The 17,009-nt window shown below is 28.5% G+C and overlaps 1 protein-coding gene across 1 annotated transcript; it reads right to left on the bottom strand.

Annotated features, from left to right (window-relative positions):
- Positions 1-237: 237 nt before the first annotated feature.
- Positions 238-13,019, bottom strand: LOC135927066 (large neutral amino acids transporter small subunit 1-like). The gene is made up of 11 exons (XM_065463003.1): positions 12,545-13,019; positions 12,365-12,490; positions 11,705-11,804; positions 9,825-9,869; positions 7,733-7,856; positions 6,740-6,843; positions 6,590-6,686; positions 1,329-1,478; positions 1,118-1,229; positions 358-423; positions 238-299 (listed from the first exon to the last, which is right to left on the bottom strand). Exons 1-11 carry the CDS (start codon positions 13,017-13,019, stop codon positions 238-240), a joined length of 1,461 nt encoding a protein of 486 aa, XP_065319075.1.
- Positions 13,020-17,009: the final 3,990 nt, after the last annotated feature.

The raw sequence follows: 17,009 nt of genomic DNA, 5'->3' as shown, positions 1-17,009 counted from the left end.
ATGAAATAATATTTTTATTATTTAAAAAAAAATATATACAGACTCATTAAAATATTCTTTATAATCTAAATATATATATATATCTATACTACTTATACATGGTGTCTCTAATTAAATAGTAAAATTGTATAAAAATCAATGAATAGAAAGTGATATGAATTTTATTATTTTTTTCAACATGATCTCATTAAGGCTTGAAAACATTTTTTATTTTCCCCGTGGAAAGTACAAAGTCTACTATAAATCTTTATCCGAAGGTACGACCATCAAAATTTTTTGTAAGAACATCTCCACTTTCCCTGATGGTTTTTAATAATATGATAACTAAAAATTGTTTAATAAAAAAAATATATAAACTTCCGATGGATACGCATTTGTTATTTTTTATCTTCGTTCGAAACGCGACATAAAATACCGGTATACCTAGAGGAATAAAATTATTTAATTTATTAAAACTCTTTACTGTGTTAAAAATAAAACTGGAAAGCCTGATATTTAAAAGAATATATATTTAATTGTGTTCACCCCCCCCCCCCCAAAGGAACTATAAAAAAAATTTGAATGTAGTCTTGTTAATTAAACAAACCCGATTTTCTTTATAACGGCCCGTTTAAGATTTTAGGCAAAATAATATCACGCAAGCTACAAGATTTGGAAGAGAAGGTCTAAACCTATCTGCCGTCTGAGCAAAGTTTCCAGGCTTGCATAATATTATTTTGGCGAAAATCGTAATCGGGTCGTTTAGCTACACTGCTTAAATGTTATTGGCGGAAAAATAAAATTGTTACAAAATCCTAGTTGTCAAGATATTTCTCTTAATCGTAATAATTATTTTGGCAAAAAAAAACTTGATAGAAGTTTGCAGAGTTGTTAAAAGATACTTTTTAAATGGATCTAGATATATATACATCGTCTAAAATAATATCTAGATACAGATATTTTAATCAAAAATCTATCTAGATACAGATACCACATTTTTATATCTAGATACAGGATCTAGATACAAGTATCTAGATCCTTTAACAACTCTGGAAGTTTGTATTTTTTTTTTACAATTTAACTGTATAAAATGAATAATTCCCAAAAAAATATTATATACGAAAAAACTTTGTTCTACCTGATAATACTATTGAGGTCCCTATAACCATTTCGATCGGATTATTTATAATGGGAACTATCACGAAAAAGAGGCAGATTACCAAAAACGTTATGTGTAGACCTATATTGAGCTTCAAATAAACAAGGGGTAATAAATATAATAAAAATTTTGATCGCTTAAGTGTACCCAATGATTTAAATATGTTTATAATGTAGATTATACTTCATACTTTAATTGGTCGAGGCATTTCCGGGTGTTTGATTCGTAAATATATTATGCACCCGATACATATTCCGACGAATAAAAAGAGCATAAAATTGAAGTAACCAATCAAAGTTGTTATATCGCGAGCGGTCAAAAACAGTAATGATATAATAGCCTTTATAGTATAATAGGGGAAAAAATAAGAAGAAATTAGTTTTTTTTAAAAAAAGCCCACAATAAAAACTATAGATTAAAATTTGATAGGCTACCCGACCCTTAAAAATTTCAAACCTGGGTCGGATCGTGAAATGAGTAGATCTAATTAATTCATGCATCTATTAATAGGTTATATTTCTGCATGTTATTTGCGAATTCGGGTTTAAAACCGGGACCGAACCCATCCGGCCGGAAATTTTTAATAGAAAATTATAGATTAAACGAGATTTTTTTTAAAAAAAAAAGGAAGTTAAGTGAAATAAATCCATAATTGCTTTTATCTTAATCCCAGCTGAGAAATTCAAATTCTGTTTTATTTTTTTTCAAAATTATTTAGAATTATATAGTTTTTTTCAGGGCTTTGCCAATACATATATTTTTCACCGATCCAATCCGATATTTTCAGAAATCGATTGAAAACCGATCCGATACCGATAATAATGATTTTTCACCACCACCCTTTGAACCGATTGTAATTATGAAATCAATATTTTTTGTACAAAAAATCGAATTATGCATTTAATTTAATTTTTTTTTATTTCTGCAATTAAGATAACAATTAAAAAAAATTATATTGTATAAAATAGATAAAAAAAAATATTATAATTATGTAAAATAAATATACATAACATAAAATAACAAAAAAAAAGAAAAGTAAAAAGATTGGATGAATCGGTTTTATCTGCCTAATCCTATATTTTTGGAAAAGGCTAAATATCTGTGCCGATCCGACATTAAAAATCGGCACGGCCCTAGTTTATTTCTTAATCTCCACCCTATCCGTTTTTTTTGTTGTTGTTAAAAATTTCAAGCTGTATCTAGTTTTGAACAATCGACTTAGAACGCTAAACTAAGGATTTCCAAACCCACACCGATCAGGTTTAAAAAAATAAGAAGGATACAATTCTATGGACACAAATTACAAACAAAATTAGTACACGAAGTTCTGTGATGGCTGCAGAGAGATAAGAGAAAAACATAAGGCACATACAAATCGTGTAGGCTGAATAAATCAATAAGAGACGTTTTGAGTCTAACTTCAACATAAATAGTCCATAATGCTGAACAATAACAAAAATTCTATCAAATATTTGCTTAAAACCAGGCGCGTAACCAATGGGGGGGAAAGGGAGAAATTTCCCCCCCCCCCATCGCAAATTTGACTATTTTCATAAATATCATTTTAAGCTAATAAAAATTTTACCCCCCCCAGCCCCCCCCCCACTAATCAAAATTTTACAAATATTTGAATATCAATTTTCCAACATATTATTCAAAAATATTAATAAAATGGAAAAATATTTAGTCAAAGAGATTGAAATCAAACGATAATTTATAAATAAGGCTGAGCATGAAAAAAAGTAATGTGTCGTTAGCAGCTATATCATTATTGAATTCAATTGATCAATCAGAGTTTATCATTGCTGCTAGTTGCATCAATAAATTATTTTTAGCTCACTACTTTGTAGAAAAAAACAAAAACCAAATTTAGATTTGGTTCAGGTTATTGATTTGGCGGAAAATATACATGAACAGGTAGATACAATAAGAATGAATGTAGATAAATATTTTCATAATATTTATCTAGACGTTGAATCGTAGGCTAAATTTTATGATATAATACTAATTAAATCTCGTCTAGCACCTAGGCCATTATTGAGATGAAAATAAATATTGGCTCAACTGAAGAATATTATAAAATATCCATTTTCATCCCATTCTTAGATACTTTTTTATCGCAAATAAAAGTACGGGTTTTAGATAAAATCAAGTCTTTAGCAATCTTCAAGTTTTATTACCCAAAGATCCTTCTTCATTTTCTAATGCCACTATTGGTAAAATTAAATATTTAGAAAAATTTTATTCCTATGAGATTGATACTGAAATAAATTTAATCAGTGAATTCGAATTGTGGTATAAATATTTATACGTTTAGCTATTTTACCTGAGCATGCTATTGATGCGCTCAATCGGTGTAAAGAAACCTTGGCTCAATTTCCTAATATTTCGAAGTTGTTTTATATTCTTGCATGTTTGCCTATTACAACATGTACGAATGAAAGGACTTTTTCCAACTTGAGAAGGTTGAAAACATATTTACGAAGTACTGAATCTCGGCTAAATGGGTTAGCTCTGTTAAATATACACAGAGATTTGGTTCCAACGACAAACGAAATAATTAAAAATCTTGTTTGATAAGAAGTTAAAAAAACTTGTTAATTTAATTATTTTCTAGTCAATATTTTAAACTACTATTAGTATTTTCAATAAAAAAATTATATTCTACTTATATTGTATGAGAATTTAAGTTGAGGCTAGTTTTTAAAGCAAATTTTATAAAAAAAATGACATTACACTTTATTTCAACTTTACATTTAAAAAAACCTTTACATTTAAAAAAACTTTATTAAATATAATATACCTAACTCGAAATAATAAAAAAGAGGCTTGTAATATCCTATCCATAAGCACGAATTAGTAAATAATAGTTAAAAATAGAATTATAATTATTATTAAATTATAAATAATTTAATAGAATAGCTAAATAAGACCCTGCCGAAGGCCAGGGGAAAGCTGGCCGAAGGCCAGGTAAAGGGAGTTTGAGGGCTTCGCCCCCAAAAAATTTTTCCCCCCCTTTAAGAAAATCCTGGATACGCCACTGCTTAAAACTAAAACACAAGTACGTAAATCAACAACCCCCCCCCCTCTCAATCCATAAGGTGCCAACTTTTAATCCTCACACATATAGTGTACACATTATTTACTTAGCACTTCTATATATCATATTAACAAGTCAACATAATATTAAAATTAAGATAGCCACTACCCCCTCCATAAATCAAAACTCTCTTTAATCGGGTACTGACTTGTTTCTACCTTCTTATTCTCACTTCAGCTTTTAAGTAAGGGGCTCTGCTCTTTGCGCTGCCCAAAATGGATGGGATTTGAGAGACTCCAAGCATAGCTCTGCTATTTCATTTAGCGAAAAGGGGGCTAGGCACTCACAATAACGTATATTATACAAATTATTATAAAACTGCATTTTTTTGAAACTCCTTTCGATATAACAAAATTCATTACCAATATTTTTATAAAATTTGATCAAAATTTTTTTTTAAATAAAAATTCGAAAATTATTTTTTAAAAATCTTTTATAATTCTTTGCAAAATTCACTTTTTTTTATATTTCCAATCACCCCAAACTCCAACATTCTTTCAAACACTCTTTTTAATTTATAAAAATGGTCTAACTTATCCTTACCAAAAATTAATAAATCATCTAAATAATAAATGACCCCCTTAATATCAGAAAATATTTCTTCCATAGTCTTCTGGAAATACGCAGTTGATACTGTAAGCCCAAAAGGTAGTCTATTAAATTGAAAAAGACCCTTGTGTGTGGAGACGGTCAAAAATTTAGAAGTTTCTTTAGATACAGGAATCTGCAGATACGCCGATGAGAAATCTATCTTTGAAAAAAACTTTCCATTACCTACTTTAGCAATTATGTCATTAATCCTTGGAAGCTGATATTCGAACCTTTCTAATTGTGGGTTTACAGTAACTCTAAAGTCAGCACAAACTCTCAACGTATTATCTTTTTTTTTAACTAACACTAATGGAGTGGCCCATTGTGAAAATCTGACAGGCTTAATTACTCCCTGCTGTCGCCATTGTTCTATAGTGTTTTATACGGTGTTAAAATGCTCGACTTTCGATATTTAAAAATGACCCGATTAAGATTTTAGACAAAATAATATTATGCAGGCCTCTAGATTTGGCTAATATAGGTCTAAACCTTTCTGCCATACATGAACACAATCTCCATGCTGACATAATGATAATATTATTTTGTCCAAATTGGGCTTTTCAAACAACATTATTTCCGTAAAAAAAAATCTTACAGTACGAAATTCAAAATTTTTTAAAATAAAAGAAAATTCAGGATTTTGTGGATTTTATTTTTCTTACAAACTTTTGAATGTTACAATGGCTAGAAGAATGAGAACAATAACGATTTATATGTCAGAAACCTGCAGGCCTGGGCCTAAGCCCGGCCCAGGTTAAGGGCCGGGCCGGATTTTAATTTAAAATATACCGGGGATGTATATGTTAAAACCAGATATTTGAAATCGTCATTATTAGCTATAAAAATCAAAAATAAATATAATATATTTTAAAAAAATCCGGGACGGGCCTGAAAATATAAAACCCGGCGGGGCTGGATTGTGCAAATGGTACCTCTGCAGGTCTCTGATATATATAGAATAAGATATCAAACTAAACTATTTGATATATTATGTATAAAGATTTTTTAAAAAAAATTATTTAAAGATAAATATATATGAGAGTAATAATAATTTATTCGAAACAAGACACTGCCTTTGGGCATATTTTTTTTTATGATTATTGAATATGAATATTTTATGACTAATTTATAGAATAAAATGTGAGTACATCAAAATATGTTTTGATGATGTCAAAAAATGTTTTGATGATGTCAAAAAAAATTCACAAAGAGGGACAAGGTTTAATAAACTGCTCAAAATCAAAAAATAAAAATAAGATGGAGATTTTTTTTTAAGAAAATTTGAAGTAGGATTTTACATCAAATATTCCCAAGAAATTAAATTGTATTTTTTTTTCAATAAATCTTTAATTTTTTCATGATTGGAATCACAAATTATTTATATTAAAAAATTTTTCAATTTTGATATTCAAAAAATCTTCAAATGATCAAACCTGGGGGAAATAAAATGCCAGCTGCCATAACTATTAATCATAACTATAAAGAAAATATTGGGGTGGGGGGGGGGGGGTTATGATTCAAAAAGAACAAATAGCTTTTCAACATTTTCAGCGGACAATCTGCTCATTTGGCAGCTCTTGGGTGAAAACGGCTATATATTTGTTATTCTCCCAAGCGAAAGATTTAAACCCCCCCCCCACCCCCGCCTCCCCATATTCCAGTATCTAAAAGCTACTTTCTTAGTCTTTCTTAAGGGCCAGGATCTCATTCATACATTTTTTAAAAATATAATTTAATATATTTTTTTTTCTTTTACTCACTAATAATATAATAGATGGAACGGGAGTGCAACGTTTTATATGGATCATCGCGAATATTTTCGGAAGTTGATTATTCCTTGCCCCGGAATAAACTATCCTGTTTTATTCAAAAATGATGTAACGAATAGTAATAATTTTAAAAAAAAAAACCTGCCCGAGGTAAATAAAATTGCGTTAACGCTTCCCAATGCCGATAAAGAAACAAAAATTGGCAATAACCACGAAATGTTTGGGAATATGGCGTGCACGTAATCCTAAGGAAGAAAAAAAAATTATTATATAAATAAATGTGATGATAATTTTTTTTTTGTGATGATTTGTAATAATATCCAATTTTTGAGAATTAATTTGAAAAATATACTTTTAAACATTTTTATAATTTGGAATATGTGGTAAGTTTTTATGGGATACCCACTTATCCAGAATTCCTCGCGTTAGGGATTCGTAATCTCTCAACTCTGAAACATTTAGCGTACTTATATTTTACTTATAATTATATTATATTGTGTTTGTAACTAGCGCTTAGTGAAATTTTTCAAAAATTTATTATTGTTCATTTCATAATCGATTGCTCAGCTGTTTTTAGTCCAGGAATTCAAGGACCATGATAACTTAAACCAATCTTGTTCCGGAAGTTATTTCTAAGTTGGGTTGGTAAAGAGTTCATTTATGAAATACGGTTTTCATCTAATATCTTTTTATTTCTAAAAAAGAAATCTTATTTTAGAAAAATTCCTCCATTTTGAAGGATGTGTGAAGATTCATAAAAAATGTTTAAATAAATGAGACACATTTTTCAAAAGATGTCTAAAATTATAATTTAAAAAAATTAAAAATTGGTCTTTTTCGTCTTTGACATATGACAGAATGGGACGGGTGGCGTTAAACTGACGCGTCCTAAAGAGGCTATATTAGGTTGGCGTTCCGTTTCGTTTTGAAAGGTCACTTGACCTTCTATAATCGCAGCTGATAAATTCGAGAGACATGATTGAATCTAAATTCCTGACGTTAGGATTCTGGATAGGTGGAAATTCTTAGAAAAACTTGCCACACAAATCAGATATAAGGTATGAAACGTAAAAAAATAAATAATTATCCAAATTTGCTCTTTAAAAAAATATATATTTAAAATCGAAGGCTTACAAAGGCTACAGCCACGGAAGCTTGCATTTGCATAGGTGTTAATACGGCAAAATAGGCGACATTTGTTAAGGTGTAAATTATTGTTACTAAAGGAAGTCCAATGATAATGGATAGGGGTAAATCTCTAAATAAAAAAAATAATATAGGTTTTCATATACTAATACTCTCACATAAGGAGTCGTTGGTTCTTTGCAAGCAAGGATTCTAATATAAGTAGCCGCAATTTTTCTCGACTTTTCTTATTGGTACAGGGGCCATAACAACGGAACAGAATTTTGATAACTCTCCGAAACAATTTTCAACATGAATTAGTCTAATTTATATTATTAAACAGGGGGATTCATAAATTCCTAATTACAATTACTTACAAAATTTTGCAAAAAATTACAATTACAAATTCCTTTTTTTTTACCAAATAAGGAAAATTTAAATATCTTTATTCTTAATTTTAAAATTAATTTAACTAATAAGTTTAGTGAATGAAGGGTTGACCTTTTAAACTTTGAAAAATATTCGGCTTCCCAGAGTCGCCCCGGCATGCCATCCTCTACGCACCGCGCCCCGCTTAATATCGTCAAATATTTTTGAGAGCATAGAAATCAAAAATGCTTACAATTTCTGATGAAAAGAAAAATAGCTCAAGATCCTGGAAAAATTTTTAAAAAATGCTCGACTTATAGCCAGACGTAGTGTTAGGAAAATATTACTTAAGCGTCGAGATTTCGTCAATAGATGTTCAATCCTATGTGCCATTTATGCGCAAAATCTTTAGGATATCTATTTTTCTGGATAAAATATTAAGTTAGCCGTTTTTAAAAATTGGCTCAAATTGAGCCATTAGCCATTTAACAACACTAGCCAGACGTTCGCTTACAAATCCCTAATCATAAATTATAAAAAAACAAAATATTTAGGTTTATCAAAAAAAGATCATTCTACAAAAAAAAAGAGTTTTAATTAATAACCAACAATACGGATATGATTAAAGATGATTACAATGATAATTGTAAATTTACAATGAATATAATTTAAACGATTATTCTGTAAATTTAAAATGATATTAAAAGAAAATCTTATATAAATTATTCACAATCACCATAAGAACTTTTAACTTTTACTATGGTAGAACGTCATATGTTTACTGGCAGATAAAAATATGATCTTTAAGATTGCGACGTAGCTCCCTCGCATAAGAGCTTCAGGAGTTTACTCTCTGCTAATCACTCACTCAAATAATATCTGATTAATTTTCCTTCCCCTTCCACCAACTCCCTTGATTTAAATCCACCTGGATTTATCATGTGTGGGAGCCAATTTAAGACTTTCGTTTTTTTTATAAAGATAAACTAAGAACTTTTGAAATAACTTTAGACAAACTTGAAAAAAAAAATATCATGAGGTAAGGCCCATAATTTTGCGCTTCCGGCTATAGTCCGCCACAATGATTCCCGATCCCCCAATTAAAAAAGTATATATTTTAAGGATCTTGATTTTTTTTTTTATCAAATGATCTCATTCGCCCGAATTCTAAATAAACTGGAAGATACTGAGTTTCATATATACTTATGAAATTTTACATTTTAAAGAATGAGAGACGAATTTTGGAGTAATATAGTGATCTCAAAATGCCACGTTTTTTTTGTATGAGCCATTATTTAGCGTTTAAACTTGTAAAAAAAGTATCATTTAAAATATGCCTTTATTTTGGACTAATTATAATTTCAAGCCATAGCTTAAACAACGGCCAAATTTTGTAAAAAATTTTTTAATACATTAACGAAATCACGTGGTCAACTTCAACCTACTATATCACCCCCACCCCTTCCCCCTCCTTCACATACACACTCATAAGGCCATAAACGATATATGAAGACATCAATTTTTTAACGCTTATGACGTGCTTGGTAATTTATGAAAATCATAAGAGAGAGAAAAAAGTGCCACACTTGCCGAGCATTATCGTTGGCCTATATTTCTTACGTTTAGAGTATTCTTTTAAATACGTAAAATGAATGATATCATGAGAAATTTAAAATAAAATATCCTTTTTTATATGATATTTAATATAAAAATTTTATTTATAATTTTATACCTATTAGGATTTTTCAATTCTTCAATCACGTAATTTAGATTATTCCTGAATTTAAAAAAAAAAATAGATAAAAATAGAAATAATTAATTAATCCCGTTAAAAATCCAGCCTTGCATTATACTTAGTTAAACGGCCTGATTTGGGTCTATTTTTAAAAATGGACCGATTAATTTTAACCAAAATAATATTATGAAGCCTGGAGATTTTGCTCACAGATGGAAGATAGGTTTAGACCCCTATTGGCCAAATCTAGAAGCTTATTATAGTACTACTTTGTCCCAAAATCTCAAAAAATAGGGACGTTTATACAACCACTACCTCAATATTTTTTTAATAAGCCATATATTTCTATCCCGCAATCATAATGAAAATAAAATGTTTCATAAAGAGAGAAAAAATAAGGCACGATTAAAAATGACAAAATAACTGAGAATTGGTGAAAGATGATAAGGAGATTAAAGAAAATTCCTTCTAAAAAAAAGAGAAAATTAAGTATAATAAAATAAATATTTCATAAAGAGAGAAGAAAAAAAGGTACGGTTAAAAATGACAAAATAACTGAGAATTGGGGAGAGATGATAAGGAGATTAAAGAAAATTCCTTCTAAAAAAAAGAGAAAATTAAGTATTATACATAGGGCTCAAAAGAATAGAAAGAATAAAAAAATTAAGAAAAGATTATAAAAAATAGATTAAAAAATAGATTAAAAAATGAGATAAAATTTTTAAAAAAATTCTAGAAAATAAAATTTTTTTTTAGGTAGTCTTGTTAAGCGGCTCGATTTGAGCGGATTTATAAAAATGGCTAACTCTATATTTTAGCTGGAAAAAATATTGACTAAAACCCTTATTTCGCTAATAAGAATCTCCAAATCTTTGTGGCATCTATGCCACAAAATTCTTGAGAAAAGAAAAAAAGGAGTCAGCTGTTTTGGAGGAAAAAAAATCGGGTCAAACCGAATTATTTAATTAAAGGTCTGCATTGGGCGGGAGGGTTAAGGATATTTAAAATTTTTGTTCAAAAACAAACTAAAAAAAAATAATTTGTTTAAATGATCTATAACAATATTTCTTTTTTTTTATTGTATCAAATCGTTTTTTTTTTAAGTGAAGAACATTTACCTAACTATATTATACAATAAACACAACAATAAAACTTTTTTCTTATATTGGCAATTCCTGTAACTAGTGCTTCTTCCCAACGCGAATTTAGCGTTGCTGGAAGATTTTTAGAACAAAGAAGAACGTGTTTGAATCCAGAAAATGTCGTTTCATCATTATTTTTGCATTATAATTACATGTTTAAGTTTTACATTTATATTTTTTTCGTAAATATTCAATTTGATCAAATAATTTGTCCATATTTTACATTGGTTATTTTTTATACTTATATTAATTTTTTAAAATATAAACTTTTTGTAGAGGTGTGATGCTGAAATATTTTTATTAGATGTTTAAAAAAATGAAAGAATGACCATAATTAAATTTTATAAGCGGGCTTGGGTTAATTTTTTATAAATAATGGACGGGTGGGTAAAAAACTTTAGACAAATGAGTGGGGCGGGCGGGTATATTTTTTTTGAAAACTATGAGCGGGATGGGTGAGAGGGAAATTTTTTTTTAAACATTGGATGCCCAATGCAGACCTCTAACACCAATCCTTTTTTGATTTTAAGAAACTTTTTCTTTTATTGATAGGAACATTTTCCTTATCGATCACACTCTCCCCTTCTTTGAATGGGAAACACTGTATATTTCAAGATTTCAAAATATTCCCCCCCACCCCGAAACTGAAGGGATAGTTTTAATCGTTTAGCGGGGGTTTAAAATAGAGAAATGACTCGACTTATACTCATAACATAAATTAAATTCACGCCTTACCAACCGCCATACGCGAATAGTCCCGAGAACAATGCCGTAGGCAACCGTCTATAATTGTAATTGCCGCCTTCAAACATATTTTGAAATGGTTTCCCCTTGGCTATAAATATTTTATATATTATATATATATATATATGTATGTATGTTAGCGTTAATGTGTTTTTTTCCGGCAGAGTGTTATTTTTCCAACTTTGATTGATTTTTTTGAGCGCGTTTTTTTTTAAATTTAAAAAAATCTTGTTTGGAATACCTACCCCAATGGATTTCAGACAATTTTGTCATGCAATTTTTAAACTTATTATAATTAATATTAATTTTTCCGTGTATTCTTTTTATATAAATTAATAGGTATTCTAAACATGCTAGAATTACATTTCCGATAAAATCAGATTTTGAAAATTTCAAACTTTTATAGGAAAATATATTCTACCATTTTTGGAATAGAATTTTTGATATAATTAATATTAGTTTAAATTATAAATGGCTCAAAGGGTTAACTGCAAAATTGTCTACAATTTATAAGATTGGCATTCTAAACATTACTAGAATATATTTCCGGTAAAATTAGATTTTTAATATAAAAAAAAATTCGCTTAACAACACCGCCGGGAAAACAATGTTTTTTTTTTTAGAAAGAAAAAAAAAATATGGATATTTTACTTTCGATCAACTTCCATAATCCAGTCAATATGATGAAAGCTAATGCTAGCAATTTTCCGACCGTGAAAACGTCTTGTAATTTCATGGCTACTTTGACGCTCAAACAGTTAATGAAACTTAGCAACACTAAATTTAAACGCGAAAAATTATCTTACAATATATATATATAAATATAATTACGTAATCCGAACACGGCGATCAATTTGGCTACAGGAGTCAGAAGTAAATCATCGGGCGTGCAGAAGAATAATTGCGCCATGTAATACCCGAAAGCCCAGGAAATGATGGCGCTGGCTACGGGTCTAGTGACCAGTAAATTTACCCATAGGAATAGGAAAGCTGGCAGGGGTCCCATTATCTCGAGCATGTAAGCGTATTCCCCGCCACTCCGAGAAATGGTCGTGCCCAGTTCCGCGTAACACAGAGCTCCCAAAATGGATATCAAGCCGCAAACTAGCCATACGATTAGGCTGACTCCTACACTGCCCCCACTGTTATTGAAGACTACTGTGGGAGAGATGAATATGCCCGAACCGATGATGGAACCGACTATGATGTTTATGCCATTGAAAAGGGTGATATTTTTTTTGAGCTCTACCCTGTTCGAAGATATCTCAGGAGGAGTGATGATGTCCTGATTATGATTTTTAATCATTTATTCATTAAACGCAGATAGAATGATTTAATTTTAAAGGTATAATTGATTAAACTTTTAAGTTTATTTGTTTAATTAAATATTTTTTTAATAAATTACGTGGGGAAAAAATAAAATGCATAAATAAACTTTTTTTGGCGCAATAAATAAGAAAAAAAATAAATATCGAGCTTCGAGGCAGAATTATAAAATGAATCTAAACATAATTAATAAGATAAAAATTTTAATTCATTTTCGATTGGTTTAAAAAAAAGACATAAAAACGTGTAGACCAACCAATCAAAATCGAGGGTTTGTATTTATTGTATTTTTTAGGGAATAATGTCTTCTTTTAAAAAAAAAAATTTTCCCAAAAATATTTTAAATTTTAAAAATACTAAAATATATTAAATGAATTATGATAATTTTTTTTTGTTTATTTTTTATTTCATATACTTTTTATAAGAAATATGCATAAATTAAAAAAAAAAAGGGATTAATTATTATATTTATTTTTAAAGAGCTAAAATTTGCCTAAAGAAATTATGAAATATTAAAGATATATATATACATCAAAAACTTTTTAATTGCATTTACGTAATTTGCATAAGAAGGAATTGAATATAAATAAAGAAAAACTTAGAGTTAGGGGAGACCGGGGTTAAACAACAACTAGAGTTGTAAAAAAAATTTTTATCTACATAATATTGAATTACAAAATTTTTTTTAAACAAAATTGTGAATATTTTATGTATATGACCTATATTTACCTAAAAAATTATAATCTCCGTAAACACAAAAATATTTAAGTATAAACTCAATGTCAAGCTCGTAACCAGTTCGGGTTCTGTTTAAGATTTATAAAAAAAGGTGGGTTCGGTTCGGTTTCAGTTCAGGAAAATATTTTTGAACCCGGGTTTAGTTCCGGGTTCAGCTCGGGTTAAAAAATTAATTTTTTATTTTATTTATAGGCAGAATATAGTTAAAAAATACAAAGCAGTCATGTATCAATTTTAAAATTTTATTTAGACGTATTTCTTTAAATTAACAATATCCGAATATAATAATTTTTACTTTGACTTGTTCACTTTTATTTTCTCCTAATTAGTAATCTTTGAGAATTAGTCAAAATTAAAAATAAATGGCATAAATGAATTTATCGTTTAAAATTCAAATTATTAACTATTAATATTTGTACAATTATACAAATATCTCAGTATATGATTTAAACAATACACTTAACCCGGGTGAACCCGGGTTCAAATAAAATTTTTGGGTTCGGTTCGGGGTAGGTTCAGATTTTTCCCCAAAAACCCGGGATTTATACTCCGGGTTCGGGTTCGGTTCGAATCCTTGCTCGTAACCGGAAAAAATAAATCTAATAGTGCCCCCCCCTCTCACTTCCTTAGCAAAATCCTGGATACTTTATTATCAATTTCAACTTAATCTTTGGTTAAAATCTTAAACCATTTAATCTCGCATTTCATATCTTCTTATTCTATTCCAATTTTAAGGAGACTATAAAATTAACCTCTAGTCGTGATGCGCAGTGCTCCCAATTCTGGCAAAACATATGGAAAAAAAATAACTTTAAATGTTTGTGACTAAAAAATTAACCTAGAGTCGTGATGTGCAGTGCTCCCAATTCTGGCAAAACATATGGAAGAAAAAATAATAACTATAAATGTTATAAAAATTGTTAGTTATCGGAATCGGAGCTAGTTATAAACTTGGTATTATTAATTAGCTAAATTATGAAAAATAAATTATTATATTTTATATTGCATTTTCAATTGAATATAATATTATTTATATATAATCAGCCCCTATAAAATAATAATTACACAAAATCGCTCCATTTTGCGCCCATTTTTTAAATGAACAGCTGACTCTGTATTTTAGCCAGAGAAAATAAAATATTGTTTTAGGCTTCGAGATTTCGTTAATAAGATATCCAACCTCCAAACCCTTCCGACAAATAATCGAGTCCATTAACAGTAAGTGATTAAAATAACATTATGATTCCTAAATTTAATTCAAACAAAAAATTGGTTATAAAATTTTTAGTATTTTCTTAGAATCGAGGTTACTAAGTCCAGGTATAACCGCCTTAACGTAGAATTAACCGTTACTTCAGGGTAACAAATAATATTTATAAAATTTCAACGCCCAAATAAATATCCAAATTATTTGATCAAACTATAACAACACTTATAAAAACATTTTCTGTCAGGAATTTATATGACCATCAACATCTCCATAAAGTGACCGGTTATTAGCCATCATTGTGTGGTCACTATAAAAACTCACCTTATCAGATTTAATTTCTTAGATCACGAATTTCTAATACAAATTATTTCATCACCCTATAAACTTCAGACAATTTTGAAACGAACTTTTGTACCATCCATCAAAGTTATAAAATTTTTAGTTTCCTAGTAGTACCACTAAAAATATGGAAATCAATAAATTGCCAGAACACACATTGGGGGAGGGGGTTGGGTGGCTGACTGACGTTCCTATTCCTTCTTCCTTAATAAATAATTTATGAAATATAAAAAAAAATTTGTTTTGACTGTTTTATGAATTTATACATATCATATAATATTTTTTTTTCTTTTTAAAAAATATAAAAGTTTGCTTGCTACGTAGTCACCCTCACCGTTTGAATTTTGAAGAAGTTGTATTTAATAATTTATGGTATAGTGTAATAGGCCTATTCAAAAATAATTGAATATTCGATTCGATTCGAATAATTCGAATCTAATCGAATGATTACGAATACGAATAATAAATTATTTGTTTTATCTGAATACGAATAATCATTTATTCGATTCGAATAAAACGAATTATTCGAATAAAACGAATTTTTCGAATAAAACGAATTATTCGTAATATTTAATAAATTGTTTAATAAATCTAACATTTGTCATTTCTATTTGTTGACCTGCCAATCTGACAGGTGATGTGTTGGTGTTTATAAAGATTCTAGCACAAATTTAAAAATTTCTGAAGTGAGAATTTAAATTTTTATTTGCCACATTTTTTGAATCTCACGAAAAGTTTATTTTTTGAATCTCATAATAAATTATATTAAAAATTAAACAAACCAGAGGTATATAAAAATATATTACATCTCTAACAATAATTATTGTTAGCTAACCTAATTATGTTAGAGGAGAATGCTTCTGATGAAATTATGCTTGATGTTGAAGATGAGAAAATTTCCTCACAAAAGAGAGCAATCATATGGGATCAATATCAAATCCTTAAAGAAGGTGAAAAGGCTTCTTGCAATCATTGCAAGAGTATTATAAAATGTAAAGGCAAAACAACCTCTCCTCTTATTAATTATTATAATAGGTTTCATTCACACCTTAGTAAAAAAAATAATAAAATTGACATATTTTTAAAGTCTACACCAAATTCTTCAAAAAAAAATTAATTTTAAGAATAATTTATTAAAATTATTGATAAATAATAATATACCTTTTTAAATTATTAATTCAAATGATTTTAAAAATTTATAAGTGATCTTGATTGTTCTGTAAAATCATTATGCTCCAATACTTTTAAATTGCACATGTATAATATATTTGCAGATAAAGAACAGTTGGTAAAGGAAAAATATATAAAAATAAAAGTCAGTTTAATTTTTCATCTGACATTTGGACTAGCAACACAGGTTCCTTTTTTAAGGCTAACAGCCCATTTTATTGATGATAATTTTAAAATAAATAACATAATTTTGGATGTCAGTCCAAATGAAACACATTCAAGTGAAAATATATTTAAAGCCTTTGTTAAAATAATTAAAATTTATAATTTTGAGAATAAAAATTTTTATATAACTTTTAGATAATGCAACTAATAATAAAACATTTATTATTACATTTTCTTTTAAATATCCATTAATAAAAATAGGGCACATCCGATGCTTTGCCCATGTAATTATATCCAAAGAAATTTTAAAAATTTTAGATCCTTCAATTCTAAAACTAAGAAACATTA

This window comes from Gordionus sp. m RMFG-2023, chromosome 3 (assembly GCF_954871325.1).
Source record: "Gordionus sp. m RMFG-2023 chromosome 3, tfGorSpeb1-WG-v2, whole genome shotgun sequence".
Classification (NCBI taxonomy): Eukaryota; Metazoa; Nematomorpha; class Gordioida; order Chordodea; family Parachordodidae; genus Gordionus; species Gordionus sp. m RMFG-2023.
This window is presented reverse-complemented; position numbering and strand designations above follow the sequence as displayed.

What these genes read in the sequence shown, in the direction of transcription:
- LOC135927066 (XM_065463003.1), bottom strand. Translation starts at nt 13,019, where the DNA reads ATGATTAAAAATCATAATCAGGACATCATCACTCCTCCTGAGATATCT. An exon ending in GAATTGAAAAATCCTAATAG is followed by an intron (nt 7,857 to 9,824) that starts GTATAAAATTAT and finishes TTTTTTATTTAG; the next exon opens with AGATTTACCCCTATCCATTA. An exon ending in ATTTTATTTACCTCGGGCAG is followed by an intron (nt 6,687 to 6,739) that starts GTTTTTTTTTTT and finishes TGAATAAAACAG; the next exon opens with GATAGTTTATTCCGGGGCAA.